Below are 18,161 nucleotides of genomic sequence, written 5' to 3'. Positions count from 1 at the left end.
CCATTAAATTGACAAACATTAATAGCTTTACTACATACCATTCAATAGCTTTTTCTGTTGTGGCTGTCACAGGTCAAGTGTGACTCATGCCAAGAAGAAAAAACAGACTGCCAGGAAACGGATGACGTCTAAGATCCTGGTGCAAAATGTCCCATTCCAAGCCACAGTGAAAGAACTGAGAGAACTATTCTGGTGAGACTTGTTTTTATATTTAAAGAATATTTGTGGTTTCATGTGAATATCATATACAAGGTTTTCTATTTTTTTTTACCTTCACTAGTTCATTTTAAGTGGTCCCACAGTGTGACAAATTAATTATTAATATAAATATTCCACATACTTGATACATTTTTTGATTTTTAAACATTTGTAAGTGTAAACATTTGGATAATGTTTATGAGCAGGTGATTAAGGAGAATCAAAGATTTTCAATAGTGTTCCTAATAGACATACCTCAAGATGTCTGATTATCATAACATTGTACCCTAAAGTATGAGTTGTGATTTAAAATGCAGGTGTTTTATTAAGGTTTTCTTATTTTCAGTACATTTGGAGAGCTGAAGACAGTTCGTCTGTCAAAGACAGTGATTGGTGGAGCCCACCGTGGTTTTGGCTTTACTGACTTCCTCACTAAACAGGATGCCAAGGTAGGTGCATCTATCACTTTATCTTATCTTTAACATAAATGACCAATAAGGCGTTTCCAGTATGCCCAATATATCAGTAGTTTATTAAAATATTTCAATCAGTGTATGCCAGTTATAATGCCAATACAACTATTAAGCTCTTAATTTGTACCCTGTCTCTCACAGAAAGCCTTTGAAGCACTGTGCCACAGTACCCATCTTTATGGCTGGAAGCTGGTGTTGAAGTGAGCAGACGCAGAGGAGACTGTGGCCAATCTGCGACTGAAAACTGCTCAACACTTCCACAGTAAACTCTCAGCTTAATATAGAAATATGCTGTAGTTATTAATAATTTAGCATCTACAGTTGCAAGCACATTTTGGGAGAAACTTTTCCAGTAACAGTATGTTTTTTCTAAGTAGCAGTGCAGTGTGAAAATGTTACTTTATTGCAAAAGCCTTCCAAATGATTATATTTTTTCTTTGTTTGGATGGTTGATTTAAATGAATCCATAAAAAAAAAAAAAGATTTATCACTCAGTAGTTTTCTTAGAAGTCCATTCAGACATTTTACATCTATTTTTGTACAGAAAAAAGTAGTAATACTGATGATTCTCACTGTTTTTGATTCAGTTTTTTTATTTAATCTATATATTTATAGCATGACTTGACTTTCTTCTGTAGAGCATGAGGAAAAATGTTGAAAAATGTTGTCATTCTGCCTAACAATTCCTTTTGTGTTCCACAGAAGAAAGTCATACAGGTTTGGAACAACACGAGGGTGAATAAATAATTAATAATAAAATAATATTCATGTTTCGCTGAACTATCCCTTTAAAATAATACAAATTTAAAATATAAAAAACTATAATAACTTTAGTATTTCGTGTATTACTGTATGTGTTATTTTATAAAAATGAATACAACTATGTATGAATAAATATGAATAATATTTATTCATATTTTTTTATTAAACATATAGATTAAATTGATTGTTAACCAAAAACAATATATTTATAATATTTATTAATAAATATAAAGAAAATAAATATTTATGTATTGTTTATATTTATGCTGTCTCCATAGATCCTAATAATTTTTGTGCCAGATAAATAATACTCTTATTTTTAGTTTTCAATAATACAGTTTTTTTTGTAAGTAAATCATCTATTTTGCAATCATAATTCAAAAGATATTGCTTAAATGCTTTGCAAACTAGTTCGTTTTGCAGTACCTTTCCCAACACTGGTTGCAATTCATAGAAAATCTGTTTCCTTTAATTCAATTAAAATAAGCAAATCTGTGCTCCAATCATATCTAAGTTTTTCCCCTCAGTGCTCCTATGAATCATAAGAAGGTGGAGGTGTTAGATGCTTGAAGCAGATGGAGTTCAGGGAAGAAGACATGAATGAACAGCAGCTGTCAGTCACTACAACATCAATAAGACAGTAAATCATCCAGTGGAACTCATTTTTCTCTATTATGACTCTGTCTTAAGCAGCTGCTTTGCAGTCTGTTCAGGAATCCTTCCTTTTGGCCTCAGATGCTCCCAATTAGCTTTTTATTAGATACTCATACATCATCCCTGTTATTGCTGTCAATGAATTAAACACAGCGTTTCTCTACAGACCAGCTCCGGTTGAAGGTGAAGTCAACGACTGAGTCCTCTGAAAAGATGCCCAAAGGCCACGTTTCCTTTAGCTGTTTTTAAATAGTCATGGAGGGCCAAGCCATTTCGTACTCTGCTGCGTCATGGGTGACTTTGAAGAATCACAATGTTATTGATGCAAAACAATATTTGAAAGCAGAAACTCTAAATAAAAAGTACATTTCTGATGTTGCTTTTAACATCTTTTATCAACATCAAGTATGTCTGTTGTCTTAAAATGACAGTTTTGTCATCATTTACTCATCTTCATGTTTCAAACCAGTATGACTTTAGAGGTTTGGCAGAATGTAAGTCTCAGTCACCATTCACTTTCATTGCATCTTTTTTCCGTACAATAAAAGTGAATGGTGGTCATTCTACCTAACGTCGCCTTTTGTGTTCAATGGAAGAAAGTAAATACAGGATTGAAACAACATGAGTAAATTACAAAATATTAATTTGGGATGAAATCTACCTTTACATAAGAATTGTACACTTTCTTTTTGTACACCTATTTGTGTTCAACAAATGACAAGTCCTTTCACATTGTTGGGATCATACTGTATTTATTGAAGTGACAATAAATAGTTTTGTCTGTTAAAGAAATTGTTCCTATTTTAGGTTGTATTCATACTAGAAATGTCACATTTTAAAATCTGCTATTTGTACAGTTAAGAGGTCAAAACAGTCTTGGTCTACACAGAGATGCCTTACACACCACATAATGTACATTATAGTGTACTGCATCACAAGGGTTTTGCAAGGAGAAGGGCATGACATCATTGTAATGTTGCTTCTATAGACTAGCCTGTTATGTCATCTGTCATCATATTCTTCTAATTTGCTCTTTCAATCATTTCCTGATTTATTAAAGGGATATTACACCCAAAAATGAAAATTCTGTCATGTACGCAATCACTTTTGTTCCGAACCCATATTTCTTTATTCCATATAACGTCATTTTTTTCAAATTTGTCATGTGACAAATAAGGACAAGGCAAGTTTGAAAATGTGGAACTGTGATTTAAATTTTAGAGCTACAGAGGAGGGGAAGATTATCAGTGAATAATGTCTTAAATTTTAATTTTCTTAAATAATATCTGTTCCTCACACAAAGCAGTTGTATGGACTACTTTTATGGTGATTTTTGGAACTCGACAGGCTGTGGTCACTATATACTTTCATTACATGGAAAAGAGCATTCCGGAGGTTCTTCAAATAGTTTGCTATGAAAGAAAGTCATACAGGTTTGGAACGACAAGAGAGTGAGTAATAATGGTGAGCTATCCCTTTTAAGCATTTTAAACACATTGTCTCTTCTGCGAGTCCATCACAGCTAATGCGGCCAACAAAACATTTGTGCAGCCAAATGCAATCATTTATATAAACTTCCTTTATTTTTTAACCCAGTATAAACAGAGAACCTTAGAGGGGAAAAAAACAGTATGGATCAATAAATGGATATCTGATAAAGCCAAGAAGTTTGGTGGAAATCACCGGTTTCAAGAAAGACCGTTCTGGCTATGGTACACAAACCAATGCACACATCTTCAGAAATGGACGACTGAATTGTATCATTAATCAAAAGGATGTCATTACCAAATGAATTGAGATGGAAATGAATACAACCACATGCAGAGCCACGTTAAGCTTATAAACATCAATTCTTTAGATAAAACGGATGAGTTTGTGGGAAACTTTGATGTCCACTTAAATATAAATTATCTGGAATATACAAAAAGCATTTACATGTACATTTGTTTAGAGCTCCACATGTTCTTAAGTAGTATGTCTACTAGCCTATTTGCCTCTCAATATATGTCAAGCTACTTTACCGCTGTCCCACATGGCATTTAAACAAATGCAGAAACTGTAGCCGCTACATTAGAGGTCACACACACACACACACACACACACACACACGCTAACACACTGTATTGCCTTGAAACAATGAATAACAGCATAAGGCTGTTATAATATGGAACATGGAAGAAATAAACTCACACCGGCAACCCAAACCCCAATCCGAAACCCTGTTTTGATGTGACCAGGGTCCAAAATTAACTTTTTGCTATACATGTCATTGCCAATGACAAGTAATTTGACACATTTTATTTTTCATTATTTTTATTTAAAAAAATGATATTGTCTTTATACTTTTTGCTCAATGACAGAATTATTGGGTGAACATTTAATATGAGGAATAGAACTTTTCCACATACTGTATGTCACCCCATGGAGTTCAAGAAATGCAAGTAGTGGCAAATGTTTTCCATAGTATATGGGTTGATTTGATAATGAGCTAAATCATTATGGCAAGCCGAATTGACATTTAATCACTTGCAGAATTGTGACAAGCCGAATTGACTTTTAATCACATGCAGGATATTAATTTTAGATATCAACTATTCAATTTTCACTAGTAAAAATGCTAATTCTTGAGACACTAGAAATGTCTTATATCAGTAATTACATAATAAAATGGTTATTCTTGATAAAGAAAATTACATCACCAAGAAATGCTCATTCTTGACATCAAAAATATAATTTCAACTAGTAAAAAGCTATTACTTATATCTGTTACTGCATTTTCACTAGTAGAACTTCACTCATGTTCAAATGCAGTTACAGATATTAAATTATTGTTCAAATTCCAAAATACACATATCAGCTATGTATTTCCTACTAGTAAAAATGATAATGTTTGATAGCAATAATTACATTGCTTCAAGTGAAAATGTGCATGCCTTATATGAACAGATTAATTACATCTAGTAAATATGCAGATATAAATTATTGCAGATATCAAAAAATAGGATGTTCAATTCCTGTAATTCAGTTCTTGACATCAGGAATGGATATTTGTACTTGTAAGAATGTAATTATTGACATAAAAAAATGACATTTTTACTAGTGCAAACCTAATTACAAATCCAAAATTAGCATTTACACTAGCAGTAATTCTATTCATGATAACAAGAATTAGCATTGAATCTTGTTAAAATTAGGTTATAGATATCTATAATTCATATCCTGCATGTGATTATACAGTATGTTGAAAGGACTTGCGATAATCTCAGCAAGGGTGTATTATGTTGCATTTATTAAACCATATTTTATGTTCCTAATAAAGTTAACAGCCAGCTCTTGAGGATCTCTTTTTTTTTTTACTCATCAAAGCCAATATTTACTCATATTTAGCACTTGCCAAGAGTTATTTTGGACCCTGGACTTGACGATGACCCCAGCCTTCTGCTCGACGCAGTCATAATAACTAACCACTCACAGTCCTGGCGTCCAGCACTTACCTAGGTAACGCTAATAAATATGTATTAAGGCTTTTTCAGGACCTGAGGATTTCAAAACACACAATGAGGCACACAAAAGGCAAAGAACAGGTCTAAATGCGATACATAACAACAGAGAAGCAGAGAATGACGGAAAAGTAGAGCCACATGAACGCCCAGTTTCCAGTACAAAATAAATCATCAAAGTTTGCTGCTGACCAGTAAGAATGGAGGTGACAAAGACACCAAGCACGGACCTTCAAAGATGCCCATCTTGGCCTTGTAGCAGCAGTTCCAGCAGTTCAGAGTTCTTGGTCAGTGTTTGCGTATATTTTTTTGTTTGTTCACTTTCTTTCTGACGTGATTTCAGTGCAAGTATTCTCATGTCGTAAACAGTAGTTAGTCCTTGGAGAGTCTTTGCTTGGAGAAGGACCTCAGAAGACCGTCACCACAAATTATGATGATTAGTTTGTTTTCAGTCAAATATGTCTTGCTCTAAATGATTAAGGTTCACACATCTGCATTCTCATTCAAAACATTGTACATGACATGCATCTAAAGCAGTTCCTACACACCCCGCCTACAATTAAAGAAGCAAACAGACTAGAGATTGACCCATACTGTCTATTTTTTACCGATACAATACAGATTATTTCAATGTAAAGTGTCCGATAACCGATATGCAGAACCAGTTTTAAACTATTGTTTTATTTCTGCTTTTTGACACAACGATAGCTTAATAGCTTTAGACTACAACAATTATAAAATAATATGCATTATTTATATATATATATATATATATATATATATATATATATATATATATATATATATATATGGGGTGTAACGGTTCTTGGTAAAAATCAAAAAGTACAGTTCGCCAACCACAGTTCGGTAAGCATTTTCTCACCTCTAGTTTAATAGCACATCTGGATCACATAGTTTTGCGAAGAAAATAAAGCGCCAAATAGACATGCGCAGTTGTAACCTCTGCCAATATACCTGTATGGCTCTGCAGGTGGACACAGTCTGCCTGTGTTTCACATGGGTCAGCTTTCTACAGAGAGAAGCTGTCCTATGAACTGTTAGTATATTTACTTGATTGATGACATCACAGATCTGCACACGTTAGTTGGCAAAATGGCAAGTGGAGAAAATAAGCCGCAAGAGAGAAGCCCCTGCATTATTTAAGTCTCCTGTCTGGGAACTTTTTCTCTATGCAGTAAATTACAACAGCGATGCTCAAAACATTTTTACAAAACAGGGAGTGTTTGCAGACATTGTGCGACGTGAGTGCCGTATACTGGTATATGACATCCATTCTCATATTAATTTTAATAGTAAGTTTAATTCTTGATCTTTGAAATGCACTTTATGGTGATGCATGTCATGTAATAATACAGGTATTAAGTTAAAATATTGAGTTAGTAATTAGAGAAAACTTTTTTTAGTTAAGGACCCTAACAAAAATTAACCATGGTTTTACTGTAGTAATATTGTAGTAACCATGACTGTAATAACAAGGACTGTTGTCACCATGGTTTTCTTGGCAGAAATCATGGTTTTGATAGATTTAACCATGGTTTTATGTAGTAATACTGTAGTTGCCATATAGTAACCATGGTTTTACTATAGTAATATTGTAGTAGCCATGATTGAAGTAACAATGACTCCTGTCACCATTGTTTTCTTGGCAGAAATGATAGTTTAGATACAATTAACCATTGTTTTACAACAGTAATACTGTAGTTTCCATCCAGTAACATTGCTTTTAATATAGTATTGTAACCATGACAGTATCCATGTTAATGTTGTGGTTACTATGATTTTACTACAAATACAATGTTTAAACTATGGTTAATGTAGTAAAACTATGGTGATTTGTAGTGAGGGTAAATCTCTTGAAGTGTCTGTTAACAAATAGAATATTTTTACTTTGGATTTGGCAGTAATATTGTTTTTTAATGAACATAGCAAATACGGAACCATATCAAAACCGTGACCCTAAAACCGTGAGAATTTTGAACCGTTACACCCTAATATATATATATATATATATATATATATATATATATATATATATATATATATATATATATATTGTATATACACATATAAACTGCCTGGCCAAAAAAAAAAAAAGGTCGCCGTTTGGATTTAAATAAGCAGATACTTAAGAGCCTATGATTATACCATTATTGCAGTGATTAATATGTTTCAGCTGGCAACAATTCTTTTAACTGATGCAATGTGTAGCGTCTCATTTCTTAAAAAAACATGTCGAATGACGTATCCCGTAGTCATGGAAAATATGTTACTGAGTTTCAGAAGGGGCAAAATATTGGCCTGCATCAGGCAAAGAAAACAGGAGATTGCTGAATCACTGGAAATTGGGTTAAGAACTTTCAAACGCATTATTAAAACCTGGAAGGATAGTGGTGAACCATCAGCTTCACGGAAGAAATTTGGTCGGAAGAAATGATCGTGATCACTAAAACACTTGGTGAAGTCACATAATAAAAAATCAACAGTAAAACTCACGGCTATGTTTAACAGTGAAAGTAAGAGCATTTCCACATGCACAATGTGACGAGAACTTAAATGATTGGGAATAAACAGCTGTGTGGCCACAAGAAAGTCACTTGTTAGTGAGGCTAGTAGGAAAAAAGGACTTACGTTTGCTTGGGAGCATAAAGCTTGGAATGTGGAGCAATGTAAAAAGGTCATGTGGTCAGATGAGTCCAGATTTACCCTATCCTAATGCGATGGGCGCTTCAGGGTAAGAAGGAAAGCGCATAAAATGATGCACCTGTCATGCATACTTGCCACTGTACAAGCCTCTAGAGGCAGTGTTATGATCTGGGTTTGCTTCAATTGGTCAGGTGTAGGCTCACCAAAGTTTTGCAGCAATAAAATGAAGTCAGCTGACTTCCTGAATGTACTGAATGGCCAGGTTATCCCATCAATGAATTTTTTCTTCCCTGACGGCATATTCCAGGACAACAATGTCAAGATTCATCAGGCTCAAATTGTGAAAGAGTGGTTCAAGGAGCATGAGGAATCATTTTCACACATGAATTTCCCACCACAGAGTCCTGACGTTAACCTCATCAAAAGTCTTTGGGATGTGCTGGAGAAGACTTTACGGAGTGGTTCGACTCTCCCATCATCAATTCAAGATCTCAGCCCAAAATTAAGTTATATAAGTTGTATAAAGTTGTCGAAACAATGCCACACAACGAATGCGCGATGTAATAAAAAGCTAAAGGTGGTCCAACTAAATATTAGAGTATGCAACTTTTGTTTGGGCCAGGCAGTGTGTTTGTGTGTGTGTATATATATATATATATATATATATATATATATATATATATATATACAAATATAAATTATGTTTCAAAGTGACAAAGTGGAATGTTTCCACCCTACTGAAGAAAAAAAAAAAAAAGATTAAACCACCCTAAGCTGGTTTGCTGATCTTAGATAATCAGGCTGGTCTTTTGGTTGGTTTAAGAGGGGTTTTGAACACTTTTCAGCTGGTCTGCATGTAAAATCAACTAGACCAGCTGGAGACCAGCTTCACCAGGCTGGGAGATCAACTTAAACCAACAAACCCTCCAGGCTGGTTTTGAAACAAGATTTTGCCATATTAAAGTAGACTTGATACTACAGAACTGATAATTGATTAAGTAGAAAAGTGTAAATATCGGTAAAAAATTCAAACCGATTATCGGTCTATCTCTAAAAGAGACCAAATGGATCAATAAAAGTAAAAAGCTAGCTATGTCATACATACAAAATAAGCATGTGACATATTTTCTCTCTTTTTCTGTTTATGTAAAGCTGCTTTGGTAACAACAAATTCATTCCATCAAGCCTTCATTGTCTTTTGAATTGGCGACCAAATCACACACCCATTTCCAGTATTATCATTCCAAGTCAATTGTTTCAGAGTCTCCTCTTGAGGAAGAACGTCAGGTGTGAAGTCAGCGGCCCGTGCTGTGTTCTGTCATAAAGATGTGCGAGCTGTGAGAGAGAGAGCTATTGTACTGAGAGCTGAGAGAGTGGAGACACTGGACGCAGAACCGATAGCATTGGGACCTGAAAGAGAAGGATTGAATGAGTGAAGATAAAACAAACAAGCTTACAATGTAAAGTAACAGTGAAGGCCTGAGTGCCACTTTAAAAGAATAGAGTAGTTGGAGTTGAACATTATCCCTTACATAATGCATTCATATTAACCTTTATAACAACTCATGTCCAGTTCTCATAGATCATTGTATCCACAGTTAAAGTCAACATGAAATGCCATTTGTACACCATTTTACTTCTGTAACGTATTATGATGTGGTTACATTATATTATTGTTACATTATACATGAATGCATGAATAATACATTTATAATGTATTTGTATAATGTATATACATACAATATAAGTGGACAATAACCACTACAGTAACTAATTAATAAGTGGATCCCTTAGGAGGATCTACCTGATATTCTAGGAATGGTGATTTGTCGGCTGCTGCTGCCCTCCCCTCCTTCTCCAAATGGTTTGATCTGGATGATGTACTCCTCATCTGTGGGCAGAGAGAGCTCCACTGAGGTGGTGTTGGTCTCCATAATGCTGGGCCTGCTGAATCTGTTCCGCTTGTAAAGAACCTGCAGATTGATTCCCCAGTGTAAGACATTACTGAGACAAAGACAATTATCTCCATCTACATAAACCCACTTTATATTAGCTGCAGTACTAATTAGTGGTTGACTGGTATAGGTTTTTCTATTGCTAATGCTAATACAAAGATTGCAGGGGTCTAGCAAATGAGATGCATGCATGCACACACACGAGTACGCACATACACACACACACACACACACACACACACACACACACACACACATGTTGTGTTTCCATGTTTTATGGGGACTTTCCATAGACATAATGGTTTTTATACTCTACAAACTTTATATTCTATCCCCTAAACCTAACCCTACCCCTAAACCTAACCCTCACAGAAAACTTTCTGCATTTTTACATTTTCAAAAAACATAATTTAGAATGATTTATAAGCTGTTTTCCTCATGGGGACCGACAAAATGTCCCCACAAGGTCAAAAATTTCGGGTTTTACTATCCTTATGGGGACATTTGGTCCCCACAAAGTGATAAATACACGCTACACACACACACACACACACACACACACACACACACACACACACACACACATGTTGTGTTTCCATGTTTTATGGGGACTTTCCATAGACATAATGGTTTTTATACTGTACAAACTTTATATTCTATCCCCTAAACCTAACCCTACCCCTAAACCTAACCCTCACAGAAAACTTTCTGCATTTTTACATTTTCAAAAAACATAATTTAGTATGATTTATAAGCTGTTTTCCTCATGGGGACCGACAAAATGTCCCCACAAGGTCAAAAATTTCGGGTTTTACTATCCTTATGGGGACATTTGGTCCCCACAAAGTGATAAATACACGCTCACACACACACACACACACACACACACTAATATTTTTAATTACCTCAAAGATATCTGAATAAGGAAAAGGTGCACTACGCACTCCAACTATTACATTCAATAAAATCAATTATAAACAAAAAATAGGCTGTCAGAGATTTCAAAACGGAAAGAAATCTGTTAATCGGCCAAGTATCAACCAATACCAATAATCACAAATTGTCAAATATAGGTACAGTAGATTAACTGGCCTGGCCGATATATTGGTCAACAGCTAGTTCAAATATTTACATCGCTGTACAGGTAAATAGTAGATGATTTGCACTTTTTTAACCTTAGCGGGTTTTCAAAGCGCTGTCACTGTTACTCGTTCACCCATTTTCACACGCACACACACCGATGACGGCAGAGCTTCCACACAAGCCCGCAATTGGGAGAAACTTGGGGTTCAGTGTATTCGGACACTTGGACACTTCGGCATGTGGAGTCTGTGAGCCAGGAATCAAACCGCCAACCCTGTGATTAGTGGCCAACCTGCTCTACCACCTGAGCCACAGTTAGAGGTAACACTCTAAGCCCATGGTTTTCAAACTTCGCGGCTCCCGGTTTGAAATCCTTGGGCATAGAGTGTTACCTGTACAGCTATGTAAATATTAGAACTAGCAGTTGACCAATATATCGGCCAGGCCAGTTATATTATGAAAAATTCATTAATAAAATCAAAAGATAAATAAATAAATATAATAAAAATGTATTGTGAAGATAAAATGAAAATAATTGGCTTAATATACCATAGTCCAGCTTAACAGACAGTAGCTCTATGGCGTTATAATTCTGTTAAATGTCATGAATGCATGCATATCACGCAAGAGCGCATCTGTACCAGTTGCGTGAGCATAAATCTCTCCGCTCGCATGAGGATTTACTCTACGCTGCTCAATGTTGTTAAGTTTGATTGATTTGTTTGGTTGCTTTTTTACTGTCTCGGACGACTGTCGTATTTCTTCCCCATTCACAACCTGGTCAAGAATAATTTTACAATAACTACATTTTTGCAAAATTATTTTATGTGGCCTGTTGTACGTAACAAAGCAATTTCCCTGTGAAATGAACACTAGAGGCTCTACAACAATTACTTTTATACACTTTCCCACAAACCACAAGTAAAACAGCAGTTTATCAGTACATGAACACTTGCTTTTCACTCAGTTCTTCACACAATGCTATCTTATGACATATAAACACTTTTAATATAGTGCATGACTCATTTTAACCTTTGCATTACATAAGCAACTACATTTACAAGCTTGTTCGAATGTGATCAAATTGCACAGTAGCTCAACTGTTCGAGTGTTGCATATGCGATACAAAGGACTGGGGTACAAGTCCTAAAGAGCACGCTAGTCAACACGTGAGCCGAAAGTGTCAGAAACAACACAAAATGACGTGGCTGCTTCAGAAATTGTGTTTTCATGTCACATTTGCTTTATAATGACATAATCGGTTAGGTTTAGGTTTAAGGGTAGGGAGGTCGGTTTTGTTGATTTAAATCTCGATAGAACATTAATCTTAAAAACCTCATCTGTTCAGGAGAACATTTTGACATTTCCCTTCGGAACTGCCTTCAGATGTGTAATGAACCACATCATTTTATTTTCGAAAAATGTTGACACAGTCACGCAATTTTCGTTGCACAGGAGAGGGCCACACAAATTGCAATGTCATAAAACACAGCCCCTTGAGACATAGAGCTAGATAAAAAAGACTTTTAGAATAAAGTTTAGGACAAATCTGCCAGTGTTTCTCACTTCATGCTCATTGTTTTGAATGAATACTTCACATTCCTTCAGGTGGTCACATAAGGTCTATTCGCTTAAATATTTCAATGTATCCAAAGCTTAAATCAGATCCGAAATTCCGCCACCTTGCGACACTCAATTTGAAGTGACTGAGCTGAAATGTCAGTCATCTGTCTTTTGTCAGATGCAGATAAAAGGTGGCTTCAGTCCAGTAAGATGAAAGCAAATTATCTGCAAAAATGTAGTGAGTAATTTTCAAGATTAAATAAAATTGTAAGGAGTAAAAAGTACTATTTTTTCTTTAGAAATGTAATTAAGTAAAAGTGCAAGTATTCTGTTTAATTTGCACTCGAGCAGAACAAATACCAAAAAAAAGTAATTTTACTCAATTACTTTACACCCCTAATAATATGCCAAATATTTATCACTCATCCTGTGTATGATGCATTGAATGAGTCTGTCAGACTGAATTTAAAGTTATTGATCATTATTGATGAATTGCTCCAATGCCTGAATTATGATGATTTTTAATAATATAACACTAGAGGACAACACCTGATGAAATTTCAAACATTACAGTACAGCTGAAATTACACAACATTCACTTTCAGAATACACACTCATCAGAATAAAGATATGGTTCACCTTATATCCCATGACCTCTGACTCATTTTCCAGTGGTTTCACCTGTTCCCAGTTCAGAATAATTTTGGAGTTTGATGTATTCCACATGACTTTTGAAGGAGGTTGACTGGGAGCTTTATGAAGATGTACAAAAGACACTTTATTGGTAACTTTTTTTACTTCATATTCACTACCCTAAAAGGGATAGATCACCGAAAAATCATTTACAGTATTCATCCTCTTGTTGTTCCAAACCCGTATGACTTTCTCGCTCCTGGAACACAAAAGTAGATGTTAGGCAGAACACTAGCCTCAGTCACCGTAGACTTATATTGAATATTTGTTTTTTCCATACAATGAAAGTGAATGGTGACTGAGGCTAACATTTTCCATACATCTCCTTTTGTGTTCCATGGAAGAAAATCATTGACAGAAAGTCATTTTTGGGTGGACTATCCCTTTAAATTTAAACACTCAAGCATGCATCTTTAAAAATGTTTAAACTTACGTGGTTTCTTTGTGGTAACGTTGACTGCAGGACTTGGTGGCCCTGTTCCTGCGGTGTTGTAGGCCCTCACTGTTATATAATAGGTGCTGCTTCCTCTTAACCCCTGAATAATGGCGAGTGTTCGATTTCCTACTGTCTTTACAACACCAGCCGTGTCCTCCTTCTCATTCTTCTCCCAGTATCTCAACTATAGATGATGATAAAACAGAAAAACACCTGTTACAAATTGCATTAAAGCTGTAGTGTGTTTCTGTGGCACTAAATTTTTAGAGAGTGCCTAGTGTGTCTTACGTTCTCTGTTGAGATGAGCTCGCTGGACACAACAACAAACACAGCAGGGGACGTTACGTAGATTTGCAAAAAAATTACATTTGGACTGGGTTTTTTGGGGGTTTTAATGAATCAGCTAAAAAAAAACCTCACAAAATCAGTTTTAACTCGTTAGCAGGCAGTGCTATCATAACTGACAACCGGAATTTACAACTTGTGATTGCAGATGATCAAATTTTTTATAAATTACTGCTCATTTTGTTCTATGATGTTGTAGAGCTGTAAAAGTACCTCTTGTGTTTCCCTTATCTGTTTGTGAGTGCAGACATTTCAAAATAAGTGTCGCCAGAGTATTTAGGGCTTGTTTATAATTAAAATTCCAGTGCTATGCACCAAATCCTTTTTTTTAATTATTATTATTATTGGTATCTTGGTAGCACAATAATCTGCGTCTGGCACTTCATCCAATCTGGACTCTTGTAGTATGTCTTTTCCACCCCATCACAATAAGAAAAGACTCAAATAATTTCATATACAATATATTTCTTGGGCTTTTTTCTTGCTTCTGAACAACCATCTGAATCAAGCAATTCTGTAATTTTGACAACTAAGAACAGCATTTTGTCTCCTAAATGTTGCAGTAAAAACAGATTTTTCTGCCTCAAACTCACACCATTGGCTGAGCCAATGTCGTCTTACAGCTGATGGGGGTCAGATGCGCTTTGGTTATTTAGCCGCTGAAGTGCAGCAGTATTGAAATGAACCTGTCACAGGCAAATCATAATGCGTAACGTTTCCCAACTGTCAGGTTGACTGATGAACCTTTCTCACCCAAAGCCTGGACAGGCCCTGGTGAAAACTCAGAAATGGGTGATGACATAAACATAATCTGTATTTGTCCCAGAACTGTTTGCAGAGGACAAAAGGTCTCGGTTCTTTACATTTTGTTACTCTGCCGTTAGTTTCTTAACAAAATAACGTACAATATAGCGAACAAATCACTCTTCTTGCATGTTACACAAAGCTGGCTAAGCTAGGCCGAAGTCGCTAAGTAAAGGACTGATAGAATTACGATATTAACTATTAACTTGAGTCATCAAAAGTATGTTAGAGAAAAGACTTGTAACCTTATTAGCTACTCAGTATAGCAAAAAAGTAATCTTTCACTTACTATGCAAAACTTTTGTGTATTTTGTTAAATATTACTAACAACCATTCAATTTAATTTAATTTAAAATGACTTCACTTACAAAAAATCTAGAGTTCTGGAAAACTTGCCGCAAATTTGCCAATCATTATTTTCACATGCAAGTTTGCAGCTCTTTGCCGGTAGTTGGAACCTGCAGCAAACCTTTGGCGATCACTGAAGAGTTTGTGCAAAGCTAATTTGCATATGACAATTAATGAGTGGTAAATTTGCAGCAAGTTTGAGGAAACTCTAGATTTTTTGTAAGGATTCTGAAGAAAATGTGAATGGTGAATGGTGCTTGCCCGTGCAAAACTTTCCACCATAATATATGGGCGTTGTTATGTGGTTGCTAAGGCATTGCTGGGTGGTTGCTAGGGTCGTTGCTAAATGGTCAAGGGCAAAAGAGCAAGTCTCTATGATAAGCTGCAAATGTAATACATAATTTAAGGGGTTTTGAAAAATGTTTAAGCACAAATAATGATAAGACAACAATAAACAGAAAACGTAGTTAAGCTTCGAAAAATCCATATCATTTTAATTGTAAAGTGTTAAGTGTACCTCATAGCCGAGAACACGTTTCTTGCTTGTACTCCACGGAAGGGCTTTCCAGGACACCTCAACGTCAAATGCTGAAAGGCTTTTGGCTCTGACTCTTGTGGGTGCCCTTCCAGGCTCTAAATTCGAAGGAGAAATTGTTCGATTAGACCGTTTCATTCAACAATGTCTAGGAATGTCCATGTCTTTTGAAAAACAAGGTCTCCATGATTAATGGGTTCTGGCACTATACACTTTCAGTTAACTTGCCTCCTATTAACTGCCAGCTAAGTGTTCCAAAGCAAAATGTCATAAGGTTCATTCCACTTTAATTTCTCTGTTGTATACTCAACCAAACACTACAGTTAAAGAAACTGACCCTCCTCAGCAGAGTAGATGGTGATCATGGGTCCAAAAGGCCCTTCGCCCTTGTTATTGTAGACCCCTACTTTGACCTGGAACGGGGAAAAGGGCAAGATGGTCTCGTTTTTGAAGATGTATTTGGAGGCTTCAGCAGAGGGAACCGCCGCTTGCATCCACCCGGTGGCGCCAAAGGGCCGGAAAGCAACCACGTAGCCAAACCCTCCTCCATTCTGCAGCTCTTCGGGAACGGGCTGCAATACACATCCACAAATAAAACACATATGTCTACTTACAGAACATTCCTTGGATTGTAATATCCCGTCAATTATTTTAATATTCATTACACAAACCATATCTTTTTGGCAATACAATAATATTCAGTAAGGCACATATTCAGAACCATTCAGTATGAATGTTTTTTATTAAGTAAAAAATACCAAAGCAAATTACATTTATTTAAAGAAAAATAGCGCAAGTACAATTTTCAAGCAAACCATTTAAAAGAGGTTTGTTAGGTTTCAGATTACAAAGCAGTATTGTTCATAATATACACAACAGTATTTGGACACTTTTTGGTTGTCAAACGTTAGTGAAACTTGTCCATAGTTAATGTGATACACCCACTTAAAATCACCATAGGACCAGTTGCTTAAAAATAATTGCAAAATTAACTAGGACAAGTGAACTTGGTTCTGAGAAAAGGTCAAGAATGATTTTTGGCAAATGCCACTTTGGTAATACATTAACTAATTCAATGAAATTCATACATTTTGAGTATCACTTATGAGTCTAAATACATTTGGAGCCACTGTACATATTAAAGTAACATGGGTACCATCTATTATCATCACTGTACGATGGTACAGCATGATATTTTTGAAAGAGAAGTTTTGCTGAATCTTCAGTGCTTTTAAAAGGAAATATTGTGTAGTACTATTGTAGTGAAATTCATGAACTATGGTATTTACATGGTACTGAAAGGTACTTCCAAGAATACCATGGTACTATCATAAAGTACCATAGTCCTATAAAAAACAAACAAACAAATATAGAAGCAGGGGTGTAAAGTAACAAATTACAAATACTCAAGTTACTGTAATTAACTACTTTCCCCCAAGAATTTTACTTTTTTAAGTAGTTTAACAATGGTATACATTTTTACTTTAACTTGAGTACATTTTAAACTGTAACAGTACTTTTAATGCACTATTTTCCCACCGTCTGTGTTTGATAATTCCCTGTCCTGATTTTATTTTTATCTGTCAACATGATTGGCTAAGGAGAGTCTCATGACTCCTGTCAAATCAAATCACAGGTAAAACACTTGAATGGCAGCAGTAGATCCGGCGCCAACTGTGGAGGATGCCTCAAGCACAGTTTACAGCTGAACATCTCGGCCACACCTAAAAGGGCTTTTTGCAGTGAAAAAGGACAATTGCTTGATCGTGTCATGTGAGTTTGCTCAACTTGCTCAAGCCAGATATCAGCATTAATCCTGCCTCTCATTTGAAGAAACATATCGAGGTAAATTTCAGATTTCTGCTTACTAGATTCTGTGTCTATAATGTAGCCTGTAAAATAATTATCTATCACTGAGATTATTGGGTTTGATTTGAAAGAATAAGGCAATGTTATCAACAGAGCTGTGCGATAAAATAATCTTGATGTTTATCTGAAAAAATAGAGAGAGAGAGAGAGATGTCCGTGATATCGATGATAAACATTTGAGTAATTGTCTATACTTAGCCTTTGTTCTACATCTAGAACAGGGATCTTCATTACATCGATCTCGATAACAAGATCTAGATAAAATATAAAAGATTTACT

General features: G+C 35.5%; 1 protein-coding gene and 1 long non-coding RNA gene across 2 annotated transcripts in view; one reads left to right on the top strand and one right to left on the bottom strand.

Annotated features, from left to right (window-relative positions):
- The first annotated feature begins 539 nt into the window (after nt 1–539).
- On the top strand, nt 540–6,153 carry LOC127654367 (uncharacterized). Its single transcript, XR_007971921.1, has 3 exons — nt 540–647; nt 813–933; nt 1,961–6,153. It is a non-coding gene; the product is annotated as an uncharacterized LOC127654367 (long non-coding RNA).
- Nucleotides 6,154–9,559: 3,406 nt separating this feature from the next.
- LOC127654362 (contactin-4-like) overlaps nt 9,560–18,161 on the bottom strand; it is a 156,798-nt gene continuing 148,196 nt past the window's right edge. Inside the window, exons 16-21 of the mRNA XM_052141500.1 lie at nt 16,351–16,585; nt 15,996–16,111; nt 13,979–14,165; nt 13,492–13,604; nt 10,056–10,224; nt 9,560–9,661 (exon numbers count right to left, since the gene is read on the bottom strand). Coding sequence (XP_051997460.1) covers nt 9,570–9,661; nt 10,056–10,224; nt 13,492–13,604; nt 13,979–14,165; nt 15,996–16,111; nt 16,351–16,585 — 912 coding nt within the window. The 3' untranslated portion in view covers nt 9,560–9,569. The remainder of the gene's footprint in view (nt 9,662–10,055; nt 10,225–13,491; nt 13,605–13,978; nt 14,166–15,995; nt 16,112–16,350; nt 16,586–18,161) is intronic.

Source organism: Xyrauchen texanus, chromosome 13 (genome assembly GCF_025860055.1).
Source record: "Xyrauchen texanus isolate HMW12.3.18 chromosome 13, RBS_HiC_50CHRs, whole genome shotgun sequence".
In the NCBI taxonomy this organism is placed as follows: Eukaryota; Metazoa; Chordata; class Actinopteri; order Cypriniformes; family Catostomidae; genus Xyrauchen; species Xyrauchen texanus.
Note: the sequence above shows the minus strand (reverse complement) of the source record. Positions and strands in the feature narration are given on the sequence as shown.